Below are 26,683 nucleotides of genomic sequence, written 5' to 3' on the forward strand. Positions count from 1 at the left end.
CTTGTAAACCAAGTATACCAGGTATCTAGTGTGCATCTTTACATTCTTTTCACTCCACAACGCTTTCATGGTAATAGTTACAGTGACACAAAATGCCTGTTTAGGAGTCCATCACTTACAAAGGCGCCCACAGTTATAGCCAATGCCACTGCTGCAATAAGCTCTGTTACAGCGCCCAATACACGTTTTGTTCACTGCATGTTGACAGCTAAAACAGAGCGATTACGCATCATGTTTGTTCAATAAATATGTTAGTGCTACACGTTTGTTGGAATAATTCCCACAAAAATTACTTTCGTTAAATATGCTACAATCATTTGAAGTTTTTTTTTTTTTAAACACAATTTTATTGAGTTTATTAATTTCTTATAGCATATGATACACTACTGTGAATAAAAACATACTGTGGAACCGGAGTTCTTGTGATAGAATAATACAACCAAGCTGTGAGTGTTTATATGAGCAATTATACATAATAGCGTTGTACATTACAACGGTGTAGTAAGTATAGTAACTTAGGATTACATTTGTAGATAAACAGCCACATGTTATAGAAACTTGTGCTTATGCAATGAACTATAGACTACTATTCCTTAAACTGAAAACTACCCTCCCTGGCTTCCTATGTAATCACAAACATGACAGAAGGTTATATTCCCTCGCTTAAAAACCATACAGTTGTACTAATAATATACATTTATATCCTCCTAGGGATTAAGATATTGGGAAAGATATGGCATTATACGGGTTCGGTTGAGTTAGGTAGTATGGATGTGGGAGGTGTGGGTGCTCCCTGAGATGCTGGAGTGGCCAATGGGTCTACAGCTTTCAGGGCTTCCAACATCTGATCCCACTCCACAGAGATGGGTATTTTACGTAGACCATGAAATTCTTCTTGTCTAATATTCGCACTCTCTGCGGTGCCCCAACGCATCATTTTTGCATGCCAGGAAAGTGGTGTAGGAGGAGAAATCGATTTCCATCGCATGGTGATGGCATGTTTCGCTAGTAGAATAGCCATGACTGCAAATCTGTAACGGACTTTCTGCCTCTTTGGATACTTGTGTAGACCCAATAGAAAACCGTCCGCTGTCGCCCAGACATTTGTGTCAGTGAATTCTTGCACCCTGTAGAGTATCATGTGCCAGAATCCCTGTAACCGCGGGCAATCCCATAACATATACAATAATTTGTTGTATAATGAAGTATACAGTTATCAATAATGGCTCCCAGGTAGCACATGACCAAACTTCATAACTAACGTTTTCACCAGCACATGTCCAAAGTAAAAGCAGGCCACTGTTGCTAGTTTTAAGTGTACTACCAGTTGGCAAGAATAGTGCAGTTACTCTCAGGAAGTCGCTATGTCCAATCTTACCTTGGATACATGGATATTTTTTTCTTACAAAGTAGTACGCATCCTAAGATGTTCCTGGACTCCCCAAAAGTTTGTGTTATATTAAATTATTGCAGATTTAAAAGGTTTCCTCAAGTGCACTGATACATGTGTTGACAAACATACCTGCTGGCACCGCTTTCTGACAAGGTCTACAAAGGAATTCCCACTTTATATCACCGGGCATAGGTCAGGTTTCCTTATTCAAACACTCAAGAAAAAGCAATGTGTTTTTAGGTCTAGCCTAGGCAGCACATGCGCTGTTTCTTTGAGACATGCTATATCTAGAATATGGGCTTTAAGCACCTCCCATCTTTCTAATTGGCTCCTTCTACTGCATTTCATTGGTTAATATGCTTAGTAGTCCCTCCTTTTCTACTTTTGTAACTTCCCATGAGGACTTCCCCTATTACATGTGCTCTTACTCGTCACATTATTTATTACTTTCTGATCACTTTTTTTTTCTTTTTGCTTGTTTAGGCTCAGGAACTTGCTACAGCCCACACTTGTTCCCTCTCCTCAGGCTGCAGCTGCCTCCTTCTCCCTGTTCGCTCTCTCTCCTAGGCTGCAGCTACCTCCTCCCTCCTGCTTGCTTTACATTAACATCAAGAACTTCCGGTGCAGCTTTTTCTTTAAGTATTTATCTGACACTCCCTCTCACTCAGGGTCTGTTCTGAAGTGCTGCTGAAGTGATTCCGCTGTCTGTGTGTGTGAGTGACATTTATTGCACAGAAAGCCTCCCCACTCTCAACGGCGTTAATTGATGCCTCCTGCAGGGTGTTGGCCGGGCTCCTGACCTCCCAGCATGCCCCTCGAAACTGCTAATATTAGAGCAGTGCAGCCGCACTAATGTGCTTACCTGTTTCTGCCTTTCATAAGAATAAATATAACTGGCCTTTCATCACGTGACGAGCTGCAAAAAAAGGAGGTAAACCAATAACATAGGGACCTGCACTGAACAATATTTATGAAAACAGGTGGTCCCCGAGGGGGAAGAGTAGCCCTGGCCTCCCACGGCAATAGTGATATCTTAAAGATTTAATCAGTTCTGCCTTTGATCTTGCGATAAGTGCATTAATTTATTTACATAATCACGTGACAGCATCAGCCATGGCTGGCTTTTTAAATACTTTTAACGACCAGAGAGGAAGCATTCATAAATGGCGTAATGAGCTTTGCCTAACGCCGGTTTGTGGATCTTCACCAAGATCCAGACTTTTGTCCGCCCACCTTAGTTGCCATATCGCTGAAATTTTACAGTAAGTTTTTGAATGCGGCAATGCAGCACTTGTGGCATTTATTCTTATGTTTATTGTGATTCAACCAAGGGCCATCGCTAACATTCTTCTTCCCTTCAGGCTAGTTTTATTAAGCCAGTTTGATTAGTTGAATTGTCACCACGTCACCTTCCTTGACATTTTTCAAAGCGGACAAAGACTTAAAGAAGGGACGCTATTGATTAAATTTAAGAAATAGATGTTTCCCCTCAATAGTGGTGACGTAAGTCGCAGCCCCGTTTTTTGTTTAAAACCCAGTCCACAATGCCACTGCATTACATTTTTTAGCATTTCTTTCTATTTAATAAACAGGGTGAATCCTGTGTCGCCAAAAGAGCCCTTCTTCTCGCTTGGCTGTATGAACCAAAGTGGCAAGCCCTATCCTTATTCAATCCTGGACCTCCGAGCCAGTTTTCGTTGTGGATTGAATCTGGCATTTTCTTTCTTTTCTTGATTTTTTTGTTTATTTTAATTGATGCACAGCATTTACTTTTAGGTCCTTTAAGAGTTTTGAAGGCTTTAACAGCTGCATGTTTGATAGGGTCTGATGTGTTGAAACTGTCCTACTGAGGTTCAGCAGGTAAGCATGTGCTAGGATTTTGGGAAATGGTTCGTTGGCGACGTACGGTGCAGTATGCGTGCACATGCCACATCTCCCCGCACCTTCACGTAAATGTGCAACTATAGTGTAAACCCCATGCCCATGGTCTAAACTTGGAGTGCGCGGAAGGTGACCATTGCTCCAACTGGTAGGTCGTCATGGAGCCAGCATACATTACCGTGGAAACCTGACCTATGTTATGTCATGTTTGGAACCTTTCAACACTGTACTATGAGCATCACAAGCAGGTGGTGTCACTGTTTGTGCCAGATGGTGTGATGGCTTTTGTATTTCGAGCTACCCCATTTGTCTCTTCTCCCCCTAATCCCTTGGATAGGAACTGGCATAGTCCTTCCTCAAACCACCTTTAAGAGTGTTCATGTCCATGTTGAGTGCTGTTCCATGGGGCTCATTCAAGATGCCTCTGCAACAATGTGCTTATTCCAAGCTTTTAGCGCTTATCCCACTGCACTGACCATTCGCTTTGCTTCACCAGACACTTGTGGCCTTATTACATCTTAGTGAGACACAACATTTGTATTTCTTTTTTTTTTATTTTTTTTTTATTTTTTTTATTAATACCTGGTGCAATCAGCAATCAATACAATACATAAATACTACATTTAGAAACACATTATACACAAATTGATTATCACAAAAAAAATCAGTCGATATGTCAATATGTAAACATTAATCAGGCTTACGCTACTAGGAGGCTTAAAAATATATACACAGCGTTGCTACACAGGTATCAAAGTCAGGGAGCGAATAGTTAAAAAAAATTTTTTAGCAAAGGGCCAATTTATAAACGGGAATCCCTCCAACCCTTGAGGGGGGCCCAGATGTTCTGCCCCATCTCCCTCCTTCTCCTACCTCTCCGGGTATAGAGGGAGGATTCGATGCTATGAATCCCCAAGAGTCTAGAAAGCCACATCTGAAAGGAGGGGACCATAGTATCCTTCCAGCCTGCAGTCAACAGTATCCGGAAAACCGCCACACAAATAAAAACAAAAGCTTCCTCCTCCTTATTCAAACTCAGGTTACAATCGGTTCCTATTATCATTAGGGTAGGGGATAGGTTGATCTTAACACCTAGCAGCCCCTCCCAAAATGTTTCGATCTGAGCACAAATCTCGCTTAACGTATTACAGTGGTAAAACATATGTACCAAATTAGCAGCCCCCTCGTGACACCGTGGGCATTTATCGTCGTCCCTCTTACCCCAATCAAATAGCTTCGCTGGTGTAAAGTATAAGTTAAACAACGTTTTGTAGTGTTGAGCTCTCAGATTCGTAGAGCGGGGTAATCCGTGGCCTAATACTTGATAACGTTTGATAGATTTGTAAGAACTTAAAGCCTTGATTGGCTGGGATTTCAAATTTCGGATAAATATCATCAAAACTTATCAAATGATTCCCTTCAAATAGATTGCCTAATCTTCTAATTCCTTGATACTCCCACGATCTCCACAACATATCGTTGCTAAGGTGTGGAAAGATACTGGAGTTCCAGAGGGGAGTACAATAATTACGTTTTGAGATTACCAACGATTTCTGAATAACTTTCCAGACCCTGTCCAATACTTTATACCGCTTATAATAGCGTTACAGTCTTGCGCAGTAAGAACCCCACGACTTCCCTACCTAAAAGCAATTTGAAAATGGATGGGGGATTTACATTTCCAAATGGACAGTCAGACAAATTTGTGGCACAATCTAATAGTATTGCCATCTGGCTAAAAAGACAAGCCACAAGATAAAATCTAATATTGGGGACAGCCAGCCCTCCCTTATCCTGCGGCAGAGACAGATATTTCAGAGAGCGTCTAGTTTTCCCATACTGCCAGATAAAATTAATAAAAACTGCCTCAATAGAATTTAACACGCCCTCCCCCACCATAAGCGGGATAGAGCGAAAAAGATACAGTAATTTGGGGAGCATGGTCATCTTGAGGACATTGGCTCTCCCTATTATAGACAGATGTATAGAGTCTATTCATTTTAACTCTGCCGCCATTGAGTTAACAAGTGGGATAAAATTCTCTTTAATAATTGTATCCATTACGGGACTAATCTTAACCCCAAGATAAACTGCTGAATCCGTGTATCTTCCATCCTGCTTTATAATATTATTTGGGTCTTGCTTTCATTAAGAAGATACCCTGAACATCGACCAAACTCCATAGTTATCCCTGTAAGGGCAGTCATAGCCATCTCTGGTTCTATAGTTGTTATTGCCAAATCATCAGCATAAGCCAGCAGCTTGGTTTCAAACCCATGACAAACCACTGGCTTAATACCCTCACACCCTAATATCCTTCGTACCAGTGGATCGATATACAGGGCAAATAGGATTGGCGAGCAGGGGCACCCTTTGTCGAGTCCCCCGTGAAATATATATTTCATCTGAGCTGCCTCCCATTACTTGAATTCTGGCTATAGGATCAACATGCATAGCTTTTATAGCACTCCATTCCAATATCCCCCACAAATATTTACACGTGACGCGATCAAAGGCCTTTTCCGTGTCCAGAAGGATCATGGCGATCCGTCCCCCCATGACAGCCTGCACATCAAACAACGTGATGGCCCACCTGATATGATCCGTTGTCCCTCGACCCGGGATAAACCCATGCTGCCACGGGGAGACCAGACCGCCAATGACCCCTCCCAGCTTTTTAGCCAAAACCTTAGCATAAATTTTCGTGTCCATATTTATGAGGGATAGTGGACGATACGAACCCGGATCTTCCTTAGGCTTGCCCTTTTTGTGGAATACCATAATATTCATTTCTTTTCAGGAGTCTGGAATTTTCCCAGAGCAGATTATGCCATTAAATAAATCCAATAACAGGGGAGCTTTCACGACCTGTAAGCATTTGTATAATTCAAGTGGGATACTGTCTGGCCCTGTAGCCTTCCCTGCTGATAACTCCTGCAATGCTTCTACCACTTCACTTAGTGCCAGATCGTTATCCAATGCCACTCTATCCTGCTCGGCCAAATTGTGACCGAAATCTTCAAACCCCAAACTAGCAAACTCTGCCCTGTCCTCTTCCTTATAAGGTTTTTGATAGAAATTCTTAAAAACTTTACGGATATCCTCAGGTTCCACATACTCCTGTTCACCTTCATGAATTTTCGATATTATATTTCTACTATAGCCCTGCCTGATCCTTAATGCAAGGAGTTTACCTGGCTGCTCTCCCGTCTCATACATCCTACTCCTGTGTGTCTGGTAGTCATCTGCGTTTTTCTGAGCTATCCGCTTATGCACTTCCACCTTGATAGCCAGTATCTTCTGCTGACTACCATCGGCCTCATTTCCACGTGTAATATCCCTCAAATGTTGCTCTTCTGCCTCTACCAGATGACCCATCAATTTCTCTTGCTTCTCTCGAACCTCTTTACTCAGCCTAGCAGAGAAGCTGATCGTCTCCCCTCTCAACACCGCCTTAAAAGAGTCCCACACATTATTTTGGGATGCACTATACCTATTTATATCAAAAATATTTTGAGCCCAATTCTTTAAATGTTCTACGAATTTGGGATCCACTAGCAATCTCCTCTCAAAAGTCCATCTGGAACGAGAGTAAGTAACCTTATCAATTTCATATAGTAAAATTAGTGGGCTATGGTCGGAGATCACTTTTGGTAATTTTTTAATACCTACTCTCCTCGCCTCCATAGAAGAAAAGAGAAAGTAATCCAGCTTAGTGCATTTCTTAAAGGGGCATGAAAGGTAGGTGAACCCTGGATTATGAGGTTCTTTATACCCCCACACATCCAACATGCTATGTGATTTAATTAAGGAGCACAAGGCTCTAAATACCTGGGGCTTACGGCCAACATAGTTAACATTGTCAATATCTATGAGATCTGTAGAGATATTAAAATCACCACACACTACGAGGGGGCATGGCCAGTTCAGTAATTCTACCTCGAGTTTATCAAACACCTCCGGTTCGTCCTGATTGGAGCCATAGATTGTACACAGTGTAAACCCCACCTCAAGTTCCACAATTGCCCACCTGCCCAAGGTATCTGCCAGCAGCGTCTAGCACCACCCAAACTGGATTTAGCCAGTATTGCCACCCCTCTAACAGTAGACGTCTGTGTGGAGCATACCAACAGATCAAACCCTTTAATACTTAACAAATGCTTTTTAGCCCAGGGTAAATGAGTCTCCTGTAAACAAATCATGTCTAACTGATTAGACCTAACAAAATGCCCCAGTCGTTGTCTTTTACTCCAATCGTTCAAGCCCCCTGTATTAATTGAACAGATCTTAAGCTTCCCCATTATTCTCTAGTAAGATAACACCTGACCATTGTCTCAGCCGAAAACAACGATTTACAAACAATACAATAAACCAAACAAAAACAGCGTAGCACCAGGTAATTTCCTTCCCCCCCCACTTTTTATCCCTCCCTTCCAAGTGAAGCACAACCCACCCCCCTTTCCCCTCCGGTTTCCCCCCTGTGTGAACCCCCCCACCCCACCCTCCCCTAGCTTAATTCACCCCTCCACACCATAGGGATGCTCAGTCCATAGTCTGTGCATATGATGTGCGCAGTACTAGTGGACAGTGGCTCCTTTCAAACATAACATTGACTAGGTTATAATAGACCCTTATAACTGCCGTAAAAAGAAAGAATTCTCAAACCACTCCAATTCTGCAATACCAACTCTTTTCTCCCCACCTCCTATCCCATAACCTCCCCCCCGCATTTCTTTATATACACCAGTGAGCAAAGTCCATCCCTTCTTACCCTCCCACGGGGAGAAACAACAAAGGCAGCTTTATTTGTCCAGGGAGTCCAGGTACTCTTTTGCTTTTATCACTGATGAAAAGTATTGCGTAATGCCCTGATTAATCACTTTTAGTTGTGCTGGATTAACAAGATAGACCTGGATTTTTTTGTCCTGGAAAAGTTTTATGAGCTGCCTCAGCCTACAGCGCCTTTCTACCGTTACATGGCAGAAATCGGGCCGTACAAAAAATTAGACCCCTCCGCTTGATCTTTTAGCATCAGGCCATGCTTTGTCGGAGATAGTTTGCCGCAGGAGAAAGTTCCCGAAAAAAACTAATATAGCGCGTGGTCTGTCACCCTCCTTTGCTGGTGCTCAAAGTTTAAGTGGAATGTGATGCGCTCTTTGGATTTCTGCCGCCCAATTCCACTCCGATAGTTCGGGAAAAGCCACCTTAAAAAGGTCAATTATATAACTCCTAGTGTATGACCCTTCTAAACCCTCCTGAACCCCCAGCACTCTGAGATTGTTTCTCCTTTGTCTATTTTCAAACTCTTCAAGTTTCCATAGTATGTCTTTAATTTGAGCACCTTGGACCTCCACCAGGGTTATAGCACTTGTCGCATCAGCTTCCATAGCCACGATTCTCTCTTCCAGGTTCGCCACTCTTTCTCCCATATTTGAGAAGGCCTTAGAGAGCTTCCTAATAACCCCCTACATTTTCCTCACCCCCGCCAGAGCTTTCCGGCTATCTTGTCGCGTTTCCTCTCTGTGTGCCAGGATAGCTTGATGTATTATATCCAGCGGTGGGGGGGGGGGGACCGTCCGCTACCACAGGTACTTTACTTGCAGAAGAGCCTGAAAGCGGAGTGGCTGACGAGTAGTCCCATGTCAAATCTTTCCTCCCTCTATTCTGCGAGCCATTTTTCCCCAAGGATTTTTTGGCTGTTAAGGGGCGGTCCTCCTCGCTATCCTCCAGGTCTGACTCTAAGCTCTTTCTCCACTTCACCCTTATTTTTATCGGATAGCAGCTCAGCTCCTACAATCAGTTTATTACTTTCTGGCATTGCGACCAAGGGCTGCCTTCTTTTCTGATTCTCCTCTTCCTGAGCCCGGGCAGGTCCGACCATTTGCTTATCAATAGTCCCATTCCCCTTACTGTCATTCACCTTACCGCCAAATCAACCCTTATCGCCAGTACCAGAATCCTCTGTTACCACCACTGTATCCGATTGCTCAGCGGGGGGGGTAATGAAGCAATGTCTATTCGAGCTGGAGTGCTTTCATCCGATAATACTACACTGTCCTTTTCATTACCCTTATCTCCAACGTTGTGGATCAGATTGCTGTCCTCTGAGCTCACTCCATCTGGGACATCCTGAATCTCCACCGGGTAATTGCCGGACTCACCTTGTCGCAGGACCGGCCCCCAGCTTTCCCGGAACTACTCTCGCCGCTTACAGCCACTGCAGCTGCCTCCACACCAGCGGATGGTTCCTTAGTTCGCTGTAGCAGCTCTACTACTGAGGGACCAGCCGGGCGGTTCTTGGCAGATACTCCGCCTCTTCCTCTCCTGAGCGCTGGCAGGTCCAGCGAGAGCAGCTGGTGCGGGCGTCCGGGGGAACTTCCCGAAGCTGCCGGGTCGAACGCGGTCTCACCGCGAACCTTACGAGCGGCTGACACCGCTGCACTCATCACCACTTTCGGGCCATCCCCACACCTCCTCTCGCAAGCCAATGAAGCAGCCGCTGCAGGTAATCTTCGATGTACCGCCTAATTATTTGCGGCGCCGCTCAGGCTCGATATGTCCACAAGGATTTACGGGAATAAAGCATCAGAGACAGGAGAGGGGGGTCCTGAGAGACTTAATGGAGCAGTGTCTTCGCCTTTAAACGGGTCTCATACTCAATAAAACCATCACTGCCAGATAGCACCGCTGTTGACCTCCTAAGCGGCCGCCATCTTGCCTCCTCTCAGCTGTGGATTTCATTGCTGTGCTTGAGTCCAATATTTGTATTTCTTATAGAAGGCAGATATGTTCCAAAAAATTAAAAGTCACTTTAGATTATTTTCCCAATCCCCTTTTCTTAAAATGCAGTCAATGGCATGTTTTTCAACAGAGTCTGGGCAACAGAGTACTCTTCCCGTTGGCTGATTTGTGCTAGATCCTAGCAGCCACTGGTGTGTTCCTCATTCAGGATGATTCTTTTAGTGCCCCTACTCATGCCATCTCTGGTTAATGTTGTGGTACAGTAGAGCACGGTTACCTAGTGCTAGTGTTCGAGTTTTGTGCTGGGACTTGGCCCAGAGTTCTACGCTGGACTCCAAAATGGCAAAGCTATCCATACACTTCCATGCCACACAATTCAACTCCACACAACATAATACAACACCAAACCACATAATACAACTCAACAATACAATTACAATACACATACCTCCAATCCACACCACACACTTCTACATCATGCCACAAAATTCAACAGCACACCACATAAATAAATTCCACTATATACCACTCCAAAACACAAAATACCATTCCACATAATTACACACCATAACACACAATCCTACTCCACATAATTCCAGTCCATTCAATACCACATAATTACTAGCCAAATAATTTCACAGCACACCATGCCACATAATTCGACTATACAGATCCACTCCACGCCACACAATTCCATGCCACACAACTAACTAATACAATCCAAACAACATAATTCCACTACACACCACAAACATTCACTGCATAACACGTAGGTAAAAGACATTGCCATTTATAATGTCAATAGCTCTAACTCAAACTAAATGCGATACTCGCTGAATTTCCAGTGCTTGTTTTGGGCAGTTAACACATGCAGTAAAATGACAAAAAATACCAGTAAAAGGCAATGCATGAGCTCGGAGGGATAATGCAGCAACAGCCGAGACGTGCCTTTAACTAGTAGCTCACAAATTCCAATTTCTGTGACTTTATCCTGTCTGCCATTTTGCCAATGTTAACAGAATGTGCACCACAAACACTAGTAAGAGTACCAGCTAGCATTTATTACGCCAGCAAAACCAGAGGGATGTGGCATCAACTGAAAATCAATGTATTCTTATAACGTAAGTGTATATTAATAAGACTGTATATTATTCACTAGATACATATAATGTAGATATAAACGCTTCATCATTTACTCAAACTATTTCCCAATGTAACAGTCTTATACACGGCCATAAGACCAGCCAACGAAACAAAAAATATCAAAGTAAATCGCACAGCATGGAGCTCCCTACTCCCCCCACCACTTTGTAGTAGAGTGTGTACAGCCATCATATTGCTTCTGTACCAAGCACAATATAAATGTTGCTCAGGATCACAATTTCAGGCTATTTGTGATGGAATGGAGGTCAGATAGACCAAGAGTGTCACCCCGGTCAATGTTTTGACCTTGGGACTCAAGGCCTGATTATGAGTTTGGTGATGTGGGAAGGGGGTGGCATGCCACCGCCCCGCTCCCACATCGCCGAACTCCATCACCGACCGCCTGCCAGATTACAAGTTGTAATCCGGGCAGACGGTCCTGCGGCGGCTGGCCCACCTCACTGTCTTTCAAAGGTTTAGAGGAGAGCCTTAGAAAGGCAGCGCTTTGGGACTGCCACAGAGTGTTCCAGCACAGCATGGACTGTAAAGTCTATGCCATGTAGGAACAACAGGTGCAGAAAGACAGGGGTCACATCATGTGCCTTCCTGCATGCACCCCCGTGCACCAAGGCACCGCCACCCTTTTCATGGCGAGTTCATCGCCATGAAAAGGAGGTGTGAGATGCTGGCCTGGTATATGATGTACACCTATGCAAGTGGACACCTTGCACCAGTGCAGACAACCCTTATGGGGATTTAAGAGGTCTTAGACAACCTTAGAAAGCTCTCTAAGTGGTTGCTGTGGAGAGCAGCCTTCAGGCTCAGTCCAGAAGGAGTGTAAGGCAGCTTGTTTTACCAGAGTGCAATCTTATACTATAGATTAACTGAAAAAGAACCACACAAGTTATTTATGAAAATATGTATTTATTATATAATACTCTCTAACACATACAAATATCTCCTACCCGGAGATATGCACATTGCACACAATACTTTGCAAAGAATCACAGTAAATAGCACGTAATACACAGTGGACAATGGGGGAGGGCAAACCATACACTAAGAAAGTGGTATAAGAACCACGACTCGGGTCAATATAATGTTGAGAGGACGTAGAAGTACTGGGGAATCAAGGAACCACCCGAGGTGAGTGACTAGGAACTCCACTGAGAGCGTGTGCAGTGTGGAAACACGACTGCGGGTTCCGTACAAGTCTATGAGTAAGTCCCGGTTGGATTTTTAAAGATTAAGGACCCTTCCCAGTGGATCCTGAAGAAACCCCGTGGAAGACAGAAGGTTGGAGAGCCACCCCACCCGTGGATACCCTAGTACTCACGTTACCTACACCAGGGAAGCCGGGTGCATATGTGTGAAACGGTGACAAAAACCGCCGTCGAACCCAAACGAGGACTTAAAGAAAGTGCTGCTGCTGAAGGAGAAGGTGTCCGGTGGAATCCGAAGGTGGATCCAAGTTGAGAGGTACCTGCAAGCAGAGGGTACAGAGTCTATGTCACTCAGGAGTCCACCAGGAGACTTTGAAGATGAATGCCCTTCGATATCGGGTGTTGCAGGAGAGTTGACGAGGACCTTAACTCTGCAGCTCTGAGGACCAGGCGACGCTGAGGACATCCAGGAGCCGTGCACGAGCTGTCCCATGAAGGATGTCTAGTGCTGAGGGGTTGGTGTCCGGCGGGAGTACCGACAAGCCTTGGCAAATGGAACCAACGCAGGAGCTGAAGGAGCAACGTCGGAACCAGCAAGGGCCAGGGGACTCACAACAAGCAGGGAAGTCTGAGAAGGCCCCGAGCAATCAGGGAAGCCCAAGAGAAGCAAAGGTGACCCTCAAATGGACCCACAGGTAGGAGGCACTGGAGTCGTGAGAGGACCTCAAGCAGCTCACCAAACGATGAAGGCCACGATGCACACAATGCGCTGTGGCCCAAGGTTCTGGTCACAGGAGATGCTCGTGGTTGGGGCTACTTGGAGCCCGAAGAGCTTCTTGGAAGGAAGTCAACAAGCCTTTTTCCAACTGCCAGTTGACGCGGTGCACAGGGGTCCGGTTATTGCAACTCCCATGAGGGATACTGGCCTCAAACTTGGTGAGAGAGAAGGCCTCGGGAGCTGTGGAAAACCACCACCTGTGCTGCAGAATTTTTCGGAGTCTGGAGGAGCTCAGGATCAGCAGACCGGTCGACTTAGTTGCGGTGCCTGCGAATGCAGGGGAGTGACTCCTTCAATCCAAGGCAGATTCCTTCAGGTGTCTTTGATGCCCACAGGCCTTGGAAGGTTGCACAGATGATGGAGCAGACTGGAAGGGAGACAAAGTCTTGCCCAAACGAAGTCCAGAGTGCCCAGACGGTAGAAGAAGTGGAGTCTGATCTGAATCTTATCCCACGACGAATCTAGGGATCTACATGCAGGTAAGCCCTTAAGTACCCTAGGGAAAGGGTTGGGATGATTCAGGGTACCCTCCCAGGGGAGGGTCTGGACAGTGGGGAGGTTACTCCCATGTCCTTTGTCCAGTTTCGCATGAGAGCAAGGGCCAACGGCTCCCAGGACCGGTTTGAACTGGACTATGCATGGGGACACCAAATGTGCCCCTAATGCAGACTGAGCGGCGCTGGCAAGCGCACCCACTCTGCCCCAATACACTAAATCCTGTCTGGGAGTTGGTCACACCTCCCTGTGACAGGATGCCTATTGTTCTGCCTTCCCCTGCTCGACCTTGTCCCAGAAGCGGGAGGGCAGAATCGTGTCTCTGGTCAGCAGCAACCATTTTGTGCTGTCCGGGTCTGGAAGACTGGTACCGGGGACATGGAGAGCCTAACAGAGGGCTCTTCCAGTGCTTGGAATCATGCCTCCCAAACGGTGTGGGAGGTATGATTCCAACATGTTGGATACCAAACATGATAGGATTTGTTGCAGTCAGTTTTGAGATGGTTATCGCGCAATTACGTGGTGCCCCTCTATATGGTATATGGCTGCTTCGCTGTCAACCCGGGAGAATGAAGCGGTACAAAAGGGGGGGGGGGGGAGGGTGATGATGGACGGAGCATCAGAACCAATCAAACACTCACACCCAGTCAACAGATCTGGGTTTGATCCATCACCGTTCTTTAGCCCACTCTGCCACCCCAGTTCAGACATGGCCATATGCAAATCAGTCTGACCCTGTGCCTCATGGGAACAGTCCAGCCCGAACTGCCAAGCCATGTCTTCCCTGGACCGGAAACAAGCTTCCTAGGACCAGTTTCTGGCATTTCAGCCGTCTTCAGCCAGGCTTGCTTGAATCCAGTGGCAAAGTGAGCAAGGGACTCACGTCTGAGCATACCCTGCCAACTCATGGCGAACAAAGCGGTACAAAAGGGGGTGATGATGGACGGAGCATCAGAACCAATCAAACACTCACACCCAGTCAACAGATCTGGGTTTGATCCATCACCGTTCTTTAGCCCACTCTGCCACCCCAGTTCAGACATGGCCATATGCAAATCAGTCTGACCCTGTGCCTCATGGGAACAGTCCAGCCCGAACTGCCAAGCCATGTCTTCCCTGGACCGGAAACAAGCTTCCTAGGACAGGTTTCTGGCATTTCAGCCGTCTTCAGCCAGGCTTGCTTGAATCCAGTGGCAAAGTGAGCAAGGGACTCACGTCTGAGCATACTCTTGCAACTTATGGCGAACAAAGCGGTACAAAAGGGGGTGATGATGGACGGAGCATCAGAACCAATCAAACACTCACACCCAGTCAACAGATCTGGTTTTGATCCATCACCGTTCTTTAGCCCACTCTGCCACACCAGTTCAGACATGGCCATATGCAAATCAGTCTGACCCTGTGCCTCATGGGAACAGTCCAGCCCGAACTGCCAAGCCATGTCTTCCCTGGACCGGAAACAAGCTTCCTAGGACCGTCCATCGCCACCCCCTTTTGTACCGGGAGAATGGACTCCATAGGCTGCAGGGGTGTCCTGCTCATGCAGGGGCACCCTCTCACTTAGAACAAAGCACACTGCCTTCAGGATTGTAAAGGCCTGCTATAGGGGTGACCGATAGGTTTTAAGTGCAGTGACCCTAGATATAGGAAACCTACATCTTTAGTAAGTGGTGCTAGCACCAGCTTACACAGGCTGCAATGGCAGACCTGTAGTTCCATTTTGAATGGTCTCCCATGGGCGGCACAATGCATGCTTCAGCCCATGGGGAACCTCTGGGGTATCTATGCCCTGGGTACCATATAATAGGGACTGACAAGGGTACACCAGTATCCAATCTGGGATGCACCTAAGTTCAGAAGATAACAATTCTGGGAGAAAGCAGATAGACTGGGGTCATGATTAGTAGGATCCCAGTCAGACTAGTCAATAACAGCTTAGGAGCAGGCAAAAAGTGGGGGTAACCATAGAAGCAGATCCTCCTTTCCTACAGGAGGGCAGTGAGGAAACCCATATTATGCTTGGTAGTGCAGGAGCTACACCACCAGCATATTGTGGCCTCAGACTACTGAAATACCACCAGGGAGTCGTGGATCCCTGGCGGTAACAGTGGTCCTATGGAGGTCTGAATGCCAAAGTCATTACACAGCAGTCAGACCGCCAGTGCAGATTGCCGCACCGGCATTGTGGCTTTGGCGGTCCATCGGACCACCACACTCATAATCTGGCCCTTAGTCTCTGAAATGGAAGTCAAAATTCTCCAGCATGGCAAGGTAAAAGGTGGAGGCTGACAAGGATTCCTGGAAGTCATATAGATAATCGTCGAAATCCAGATGTTGATTATGGCACCAAATATTCTGAGCTGAACAAACCTGGATTTCATAGGCGGAGAGTTTGTTTAGCAAATTGGTTAGATTTGCTACCCCACCCCAACCCAATGTTTTAGTTTAAGACTTAAACACTTTTTCGGAAGTCAAAATCCTCCAGCAAGACTGGAAACTGTAGCCAGGTAATGCTCCTCAAGGTCGGCTACCTTTCCTGCGAGTTACCCATGAACACCTTTTTAGTACAAAATAACACTGGGATGAACCTGGTTTTCTTGCCTGCTTTGAGTGTGAACTTTTTGGACATGCCTCAGCATCTTGTCCAGAAGTAGAAAAAAATGACTAGGTCCCCAACGTTATCACATATCTGGTTAGCTTCCTACTCGTCAGTCCTGCGGCTCACAGATCCTCAGAGCTGGCTTCTAGGCATCAGGTATCTCTCCAGTCAAGTCTCCTGCAGGGTGCAGTCCTCAGTGGTCAGCTTGAATTCTTGGAAGTCAGGAGTAATTCTGCTTTTCATGTCCCTGAAGCAGGCAAACAGGAGGCCAACCACTTCGCTCATGGAAAGCAGTTCCAGTCCCTGTATGCCAGTAGGATTCAAGAGTTGTCAATTTCTTTAGTGAGTCCTCTTCTTCTAAAAGGAGTCTTATTCGTGCAAAGCCTTCTTATTCAGGAGGAGTCTTTTCCAGTAATGGTCTGTGGAGGTGTTGAAAGTAGCAGTTTTATACTGCACGTTAGCCAGTGTTAGAAATGTTTTACTACCCAATCCTATTTTCTTAGATGAGCTCTCCTCCTATTTGACAGTGGGAAAACTGTTTCTCTCCCTTACAGTGACTGGAGCCTAGCTATTTAGAAGGGTTCAGGGAATGAATAGATGAATCTTTTCTTGGCATTTCCAAGGCAAAAGAGGAAATGCTAAAGCTGCCCTTTGTCCTACCAATGGTTTCTGCCATTTCTAGATGACTGATCCATGCTAAGCGGTTAGTAGTTAAATCAATTTCCCTTCATGGGCTCAAAGGCAAGAAATTGCCTTCTGAGGATGTATATTCCAGTCCTGGAGGTGCGATGAGTGTCAGAACTGGTTTAATCCAGTTGTAGCTCAGGCAGCCTGACATGCATTTTTTATACAGCTAGTTACTTTTCCACTTAAGTTGTCAAAAATCTGATTTTACCATTAAACCAGATTTTCACAATTAAGTAGGAAACATTCACTTTCTAGCATTTTCTTAAGCAGAAATAGCAAACAAATAGTTTAATCCCATTAGAAATGTTCAGGGAACGGTCTAACAAGTCTAAATAGTGAAAAAGCTGTGGGTTTCATTTTACTAAAAGAGCACACTAACCACAATATGTAGTGTGCCCCATTTTGTTTTTACATATATTAGCACCTTGCCATGTGGGCTTAAAAGACACACTGAGGGACACCAATAAAACACAGGTCATTCGGTTATGCATTCTACTCCTCCTTTGTTCAAATTTAAACATTCACTTATCTACAGCCTTTCCTGAACAGTTTCTACCACTATAATACAATTTTCCCCCTGTTTTTTTTACAGGCAAATACGCAGTTTATGAATAAAGGACGCTAGCCAATCTGGGTAATTTAGATATTAAGATGTAAGGGGATTAATAAAAAGGTGATATGTAACCTCCAAGATCATGAATGAATTTTGCTCAAACCATAGCCGATGAACCATGAAACAGACCCTGTGATAGTCAGCTTTACAATATTTACCTTAAAAGAAAAATTTCTAATAATACAACCCAATGGACACTGATAATTATACATAGAACATCAAAGCTCTGCTATTGTGCTTATCAGAAAAACGTATGTTTAAATAAGACTCTTGGACTTGGGAAATTGTAAACCACAAAATATGTGAATTCCAGTAACAGAACCAGAAGCCAACACAAAATGATGTATCTCTAGTCTTCACACTTTACTTGATGTCAAATTGAAAAATAAAAATGGGAAAACTACTAACCTGCAAGAACTCATTGAGTTCAACTTGTCCATTCTTGTTTAAATCCACTTCGTTGAGAATTTCATGTAGTGTGTTAGAATCCATTTGGACATTGATGTTCTAGTTAAACACAAAACACAACTGAAATTATTTAATGAAACATTTGTCAAATTAGAAAAACACAAATTATTGCATAGAAAAATGGTTTTACCTCTAAAACATGCTGGACATCAAGTATTGTAATAAATCCTTTCTTTTCTTTGTCGAACTTGTGAAATCGTTTTTTATATCTGAAATAAACAATATATAATATTACTTCTAGTATAGCGTGAGTGTAGAGAAATATACCATACAGCTACTTATAGTTACATTACAAACTATGTTTTATTTATTTACTGAAATCAAAAAGGTCTATGATGTGCATTGTAGTACATGGCCATTTCAGGCTGTTTTCTCATAAAACATGGAAAGCACAACAATTATACATCACTTCATCATTACACAGTCTATAAAAATAATGTTAGCAATTATACCTGAAGAAATCTATAAAACCAATATGGATTACCAAATATTGTATTACAATCTAAAGATGACAGTCTTGTGCCTACTGGGATGAGAGAAGAGCTTGTACCAAAATGAGCTTAAGGTGGACAGAAAATAAAAAAAAATCTCAAAATATCTCATATACATCAATTAAGAAAAACCTTATATAAGACAAAAGGTGATAAATACATTAGTAGACACTCCCAATTCATGAGCAATAGTTAAACACATGGAAGAGCTTGTTGTAACAAGAACATGGGAGGAGGGGTTCATGTTGACGCTTCCTGTAGCCACCTATACTAGTCCACTTCCTGCCAGAGGTAGAAGAACGGCAAAGGGAAAAATAAAATCAGCTAGCTGCTGCACTGCTTTCTAAATAACATACTCCCATCGAGAAAATGAATTTGATCTGCGTTAAATTAGAGATCTCCTCGACACATAAATGTAGGTTGGATTATCTGTAATTTGGAATAAACTAATAGATATTTGAAAAAACATGTCCAAGAGTCTAACTCAAGACCAGAAAACCCACCACTTGCATCCATCTACACAAAGCACACAATAAAAAGGACAACGACTAGTTGAGCATGAATAGTCTCATGAGCATGGACATCAATTAAGTAGGGTAGCAGATGCTACATTTGGCTTGCCCTTTGGAAACCCTGGCATTGACCAAGCTACCACTCGTCTGAGGATCCATGAGGGTGACAAGTAGAAGAGTACGTAAATAAACTTCATGCATCCATTTTACTCTCTGTAGAATCCAATTTTTGCCTTTACCATAGCCCATCAGGAGCAAGCAGGGTAATTCAGTGATGTCATCAGGATTCAAGAAGTGCATGTCACTTTTGCTACCCCCAGGCATTTGGGTGAAAAGACATGCATTCTCATTAGTCAAGCATAAAGGCTAATTATTCAGACATGCATATGTAAAATACTTAGGAATATTTTCTTGTTGCTAAAGAATGCTTCAAGTATTTCTAAGAGACCAAAAGGACAAGTTACTGATCTTCAGTAATGCCTTATCTGGTAGAGACATAACAGATTCCTTACCTTAGAATATCCCACCATCTGCATTACCTATATAGGAGCCACCTTGGCATGCTGACCAGTTACTATTCATGACTTTCCATGCCAGGAGCGCAGAGCCATGAAGTGCACTGACAGTGGAGTGTGAAGAACAAATACGGCCCTGAAAGGGAACGGCCCTGACCCTAAAGACCGGTCTGCAGTGCGGGGAGGATGGGTGGGTCGGTAAGAAATCTGCATATAGATTATCTCTCTATCAGATAAGGCTTTACAGAAGTACGAAACTTGTCGATCTGATAGAGACATCTAGCCACAGATTCCCTGCCTTAGAATAGACACCCAAGCAGTACCCTCCCCCGGAGGAGGGACTGCAGACAAGGTTAGACCAGGAAATCCTGCATGACAGAGCGATCAAAAAGGTCATCCCTGCTGACTTGACTGTTCAGGCAGTAGTGCTTAGTGAACGTGTACAGTAATGTCCACATTGATGCTTAACAAATGTCAAGGACTGGAACACCATATTGCAATGCTGTAGTTGCAGTCTTAGCCCTGGTGGAATGACCTCTTAAGCCTTCAGGAGGCTGCTTCTTGGCCAGAGCGTAGCAACATTTTATGCAGAGGATAACCCATCACAAGATAGTCCACTTCTGCACCACACAACCTTTCATTGATCCAATGTACCCCACAAAGAGTTGGTCGTCCACCCAGAACTCTTTACTGCAGTCAAGGTGGAACGACAGCGCTCTTTTTGGGTCCAGACAGTGGAGTCGCTCCTCCTCTTTAGATGGGTGCGGAGGAGCATAGAAAGTGGGCAAGATGACAGATTGCCCTACGTTTAATGGTGTTACCACTTTCTGTAAGAAAGAGGCTCCAGTGCGAAGCACCAACAAGGAAGATGGTCAGGTAAGGAGGCTTGGCTGACAGAGCCTGTAATTCACTGACCCCCCTGGCAGAAATTCTTGCCACTAAAAAGGCTGTTTTGATAGAAAGCAGCTACAGGGGGGAAGTTGTGCAGAGATTTGAACAGAGCACACATCAGGAAAGGTGAGAACCAAATTAAGGTCCACTTGAGGCATGATGAATGGGGCAGGTGGGAACATATGTATAAGCCCCTTAAGAAATCTGTGCCCAATAGGGGATTTAAAAAAAGAGGGTTGGTCTGGCAGGCTCAAGAAGGCAGACAAAGCCAAAAGGTACCCTTTAAGAGAGCCCAGAGCAGAGCCCTGCTGGGAAAGAGTGAAATTAAAGAGAAGGACTTGAGAGAGGGAAGCAGAAAGAGGGTCAATAGACCTCTCTGTACAATATTTTAGACATTTCTGCAGCAGAAGCCATGCTCAGTCTTGGTAGAGGAACAGCTGGCTGCCAAAATTCCATAACAGACTTCGGGAGGAAGGTCGAATGCTGTCAACTGCTGCCATTCACACTCCATGCAAGAAGGTGCAGAGTTGACAGGTTCGGGTGGAGGACCCTACCCTGCTGCTGAGACAGAAAAGTCTCCCAAAGGGGGAGCCTGATCGAAGGATCAATGCTCAGTTGGAGAAGCTTGAGATACCAGAATCTCAGAGCACAATCCGTAGCCACAAAAATGACTTGCACCCGGTCACTCTCTTATCATCTTGAGCACTCTGGAGAGGAGTGGTATTGACAAAAAGGCATACAGGAGGCCTAAGCTCCATTTGAGATGAAAAGCGTCACCGAGCAAACACCACCTTGCAAACTCCAGTGAGCAAAATCGATGAAATTGCGTGCTCTCGGCAGAGGCAAACAGATCTAACCAAGGCTCTCCCCACTTTAGAAAGAGACCTTGCACCACCTCCAGATGGAGATGCCATTTGTGATTTGCTAGGCTTCGACGGCTGAGTTTGTACGCCATGGCCTTCAGAGAACTGCCAGGTATTGAACCACCAGGCATATGCCCTACTGTGTCAGTCATGCCCGGAGATACAGGACCTCCTGACAAAGGGTCAAAGAACCCACCCCGTCCTGTTGTTGCAGTACTACATGGCGGGGATGTTGTTCATGAACACCTGAACCAGCTTTCACTTGATGGAAGGGAGGAAAGCTTTTAACGCTAAGCAAATTGCTTGGAGTTCCAACAAGTTGATGTGGAATCTGGATTGCTCCTGAGTCCTCTGATCTCCACTTCTCCCAGATGGCAGCCCCATCCCCAGGAGTGATACATCTGTCAATACTGTGTGATCTGGTTGGGGAAGGGAGATAGACCTGCCTCTCACCCAATCATGGTTGGCCAGCCATCACTGCAGATCCTGTGCAGTCCCATCCAAGATCTAGACTAAGTTGGAGAGATTCCTCTTATGCTGCACCCACTGGAACTTCAGCTCCCACTGCAGAGGCTCTATATGCCATCTGGCATGTGTCACTAGCAGGATGCAGCAGGCCATGAGGCCCAGCAGCCTCAGTCATTTTCACCGAAATTCAAGATAGAGGCTGAAACGTCGGTATCAAAGCCTGAATATCCTGGACTCGCCACTCGAGAGGATAAGCCCGAAACTGCACTATGGCCAGAACAGCTCTGATGAAAAGGAGAGTCTGAGAGGGAGTCATGTGCTACTTCGGCATGTTGACAATGAATTCCAAGGAAAGCAGGAGGTTCATCATAGTCTGGAGGTAGAAGACGACAGTCTGGGGCGAACTCGCCTTCAACAGCCAGTTGTCGAGATAGAGGAAAACTGGCATCCCTGATCTGTGAAGATGAGCTGCAACCACCACTGTCATTCTGGTAAACACCCAAGGGGCGCTGGTAAGGCCAAAGGGGCGCAGCATGAACTGGAAGTGCTCATAGCCTACCATGATACGGAGATAATGCCAATAAGCAGGCAGAACGGAAATGTGAAAATAGGCGTCCTGCAAGTCAAACGCTACCACCCAGTCTCCGGGATCTAGGGCAGATGAGAACGGAGCCAGAGTGAGCATCTTGAACTTTTCCTTTATGAGGAAGTGGTTGAGGGCTCGCAGATCTAGGATAGGACAAAGGCCTTTGTCCTTTTTCGGGACCAGAAAGTAGTGGGAATAGCAACTACAGCCTACCTTTGGTGTCGGAACCCTCTCAATGGCTCACTTGTCAAAGAGAGCCTTGAATTCCTCCTGAAGCAAGGTCAGGTGGTCCTCCGTCATCTGGTCGTAAGTCAGAGGCTAGGAGGGAAGGGTAGTCACGAAAGGTAGGGAGTAGCCCATCCGGACTATCTGAAGAAACCACTTGTCCGATGTGATGTTCCACCAGCAGTGGACGTAATGGCTGATCCTGCCACCAACCAGCTACCCGTGATCCTGTAGGGCTGGACGGGGAAGGTTTGGAAGCTGCAGGATGATGAGTGAACTGACTGGACCTCTGGCAGCCTGATCCACTGGGTCGAAAGGAGCCAAGCCCACGGCTGCACAGAGGTTGTTGAACATGCACGGTCTTGTGGCTGGGATACGGCTGGTGCGGATAAAAGCCTCGTCTGTGGCCACGAAAGGGCCGAAATGCAGACAGGGGATGGTTGGTCACCAAGAGGCCCAAGGACTTGGCCATAGCCTGAGAGTCCTTAAAGCACTCCAGGACTATGTCTGTCTGGTCTCCAAAGAGACGAGTGCCATCAAAGGGCATGTCCATGAAGGAAGCCTGGACATCCCTAGAAAAGCCAGAAATCCTCAGCCAGGTGTGGCATTGAATAGTCACCATTGGCGACATTGCTCTGCCCAGCGAGTCAGTGGTGTCAAGCTTACAACGAATGCTGAACTTGCCCGCATCTCGCCTGTCTGATACCACTTGGAAGAGAAAGGTCCTGGTCTACTTCAGAACCTGTGGCAGCACCTGTGCAACCATTTCCCACAAAGAGTGGGCGTAATGGCCCAAGTGTGCGAAAGGAACGCGCCTTGTGAAGTAGAGGCTTGGACCACCAAGCTCTCTGGGGCAGAGCGATTGGTGAGCAATTTCGGGTCACCCGGTGCAGGGTGATGAGCGATTCATAGGAGCACCTGTGCTGGGCTTGGACCAGGTGCCCTGAAGAACATCGGTTAAGGCCTCGTTGTAAGGCAGGTGGGGTTCTGAGGAGGAGACACCCAGCTACAGGACCTCCGTCAAGATGTTCGACTTTATGTCCAGTGAAGGGACCTGGATGTCCAGTGAAGGGAGATGAAGGTCCAGAATCTTGGCTGCCGCTCTCACCACCATAACATAGGTAGCTTCCTCCTCCGTAGCCACAGTAGGTGGAGAAAGCAGTCCAGAATCCAGCGAGGTATCCAGTCCACTGACCTCACCCAGTTTCTCTTACCAGTCCATGTCGTGCTCAGTCTGCCAGTGTAAAGGGTCCAGCGACCCCTCCCAATCCTCCTCCATTCCTAGCACCTCAAAATAAGGCAGAGGAATTGACCTGCGTTGACCGTAATCTCGCAGAGCGGGGGCTGGCGCAGGCGAAGGCCGCAGGGGTCCGAATGGCGCCTGTTTGGATCCACCACTGGTTCCTTTTGGGGCCATCATATAGAGCTGCCGGCACGGAACCCGATGGAGCCCCACCAGAGCCTTCAGGCTCTATGGGATGGTCGGATCTCCCAAACATGAAAACATGGTGTCAGAGAAATCTTTAAGCTGTGCAGGGGTCACTCCTGGAAATGCAGGGAGGCGCAGAGCTGACCCAGGTGCAGGATTCACAGAACAGGATCTAGAGCTTTGAGGCTCTTCCAGCACGTTGGCCGACGGATGGGAAAAAGAAAAAGCACAATTCGACTTCTTGTGTTTTGTGTGCCTCTTATCTGACCAACTCGATGCCTTCCAGAGGGGTGATGAGGACTTTAGAATCCCGGAGCTGCGCACAGACTGTGCATTCGAACGGGAATGAGACCTCCGTGGCCAGTGACGTGGAGTTGAATGCCAGGCCACAAGCAGCTTTCGGGACCGCTCTCTCAAAGCCTTCAGAGCCATGGCCCGACTGAGTCATGGTCGTGCTCTAAGTACCAGAGACAAAATAAGTGTGGATTGGTCACCGACATGGCACGGTGGCAGGCGCCACATGATTTGAATCCATAATTCTTCTTAGACATTGAGAGAAAAACCTAAAACCCAAAAATAGTTGGCAAAACATCGGAAAAAGCCTTTCAAAAAGTGAAAGAGGGTGGCACTCTTCACAGATCTGCACCAGCTGGCACAGAAAGAAAAGAACTGACGTCAGCGCGCTGAGTTGAAGCTTATATAGGTGACCCAGACGTCACTTCCAGCGCAAACGATGCCGACGCTGTCCTACGAAGCCGACCGGCACGCAAGGGTACTGCTCGAGCAAAGGTTTCCAGCCTAACACCTGGGATATTCCAAGTTAAGGAATCTGCGGCTAGATAGCTCATTCAGATCTATAATGTTCTTCCTCTGCAATGTCTGTATAATTTTAAACAAGACCACCTTTTTTGAAGAAGTTAGCTGCAATACATGTATAAAAAAAGGAAAGTGTTCTGTTGTTCCGTCTTTGATATAACAACTAAAAAGCATATAATAATAATGAGAAATAATAAAAAATGGTTTTCTACATGCTTCATACCACAAGTCTTCTGTTTCAAAGCTCACATACCAAGACTGTCAAGACATTTGCTTTCCCTTTACAGCTAGGAAAGAACTAGATAGAACAGCTTGAAAACAGGTGAGAAACTTAGTGCTTGAAGTTGGGTTTTTGATTGATCAGAGTGAACTCCCTTCTCAAGCAACAACCACAATCTATGTCACGGTGACAACAAAAGTCACTAAATTAATTTGGACTTAACCCACTGGTAGTTTGGCAGTCCTCTGGAGGAAAGGCAGGCATCAAGCAGCTGTTCAGCCCTTTGGGGAACAAGGCAGTCCTTCTTGTGCATTGTCCACAGCACCAGGAGAGTACCTATGAGTGGCTCAGGAGATCCAACATTTATACCTGGTGCTGACATTTGACTTGCGGGAAACTTCTAATCCACCCCCACATCTGGTTCTGCAAAGTTCTTCCTTACCCTTTCCTCCCTTGCCCAGGCTTCAAAATGTCTAGAGTGACAAAAGGGTGGTGTCAAGTTCATTTGTGAGTGTGCTGGAGGCAACCCGTTGAAATGTAAGTGAGGCACGGAACAACCCCCTGCCTCCCATTCTGGAAGAGTAGCCCTCTCCCAGCTACACCCAAGATCCTGTTGTTCACTGAAGGCCCAATACAAATTCTTGATGGGGGAACAATTACCAAGCCCAGGCAGCTGGAAACTCCTAGAAGGCCTAAATGTTTAGGGCAGGAAAATGGCAACTTTCTAAAGGTTGCATTTTCAAAATTGTAATCTAAAATTGGACTTTACCATTAAACGGGATTTTAAACTACAATACATTCCAGTGCAAATATTACATTTCTACCTGTTCCCAATTAAACATTAGCACTTAAATGTAAAAAGGTAACTCAATGTTTTCCTATGGGAGAGGTAGGTCTCACAGTAATGAAAAACAAATGTAGGAGTTTTTTACTACCAGGATAAGTAAAACTTAAAATCACATGTCCTATCCTTTAAATGCAAGGCACCCTGCCCAATGTGATGTTTAGGGCCTACACCAGGGGTTACTTATACTTATTAAAAAGGGAGGTTTAGGCCTTGCAAAATTGGCACTTTAAAACTGCACACAGGCTGTAATTGCAGGCCCGAGACAAAGGCCTACTTAAGGAGATCACACAATACGTGCTACAGGCCCGCTAGTAGCATTTAATGCACTGTCCCTAAGTAAATGTAGTTCCACTTAACTAGGGTCTGAAGTGAGTTAAATGTGCCAATTGGGTGTAAGCCAATTTTACCATGTTTAAAAGAGAGGGCACAAGCACTTTAGCACTGGTTAGCAGTGGTAGAGTGTACAGAGCCCCAATGTCAACAAAAACGATTTCAGGAGGAAAGAAGGCAAAACGTTTGGGGGAAGACCACACCAAAGCTGTCAGTTTTAATACTTTCTAACAACTGGCACAAGGGGCTTTGTTTGCAATTGTGTGGCATTAAAAAGTCCTCAAGCTGCTCCTGATGGCCTCAAATTGCCACTAACCTACATCTTAACTGTTGAACCCTTCAAATTGGAGGCCAACAGATTACCCTAATAGCATCTGGTTTGGGACCCTAGAAAAAAGATACTTGGCAGAAATGTGACAACTGTCTAATTCTTGCTACCACAAGAGGCAAAAGGCCCTCCTATCGATCAGCACTAAACAAGAAGTCTATTAGGTAAATGATGGGGACATCCAGTCTTTGAATGACCACA

General features: G+C 45.5%; 1 protein-coding gene across 3 annotated transcripts in view; it reads right to left on the minus strand.

The window, feature by feature from the left end:
• GPD2 (glycerol-3-phosphate dehydrogenase 2) overlaps positions 1 to 26,683 on the minus strand; it is a 927,571-nt gene that overhangs the window by 196,433 nt on the left and 704,455 nt on the right. For all 3 annotated transcript variants that reach the window (XM_085645519.1, XM_085645518.1, XM_085645520.1), the window contains exons 15-16: positions 18,092 to 18,170; positions 17,902 to 18,000 (exon numbers count right to left, since the gene is read on the minus strand). In XM_085645519.1, coding sequence (XP_085501645.1) covers positions 17,902 to 18,000; positions 18,092 to 18,170 — 178 coding nt within the window. The remainder of the gene's footprint in view (positions 1 to 17,901; positions 18,001 to 18,091; positions 18,171 to 26,683) is intronic.

Source organism: Triturus cristatus, chromosome 3_1 (assembly GCF_964204655.1).
Source record: "Triturus cristatus chromosome 3_1, aTriCri1.1, whole genome shotgun sequence".
NCBI lineage: Eukaryota > Metazoa > Chordata > Amphibia > Caudata > Salamandridae > Triturus > Triturus cristatus.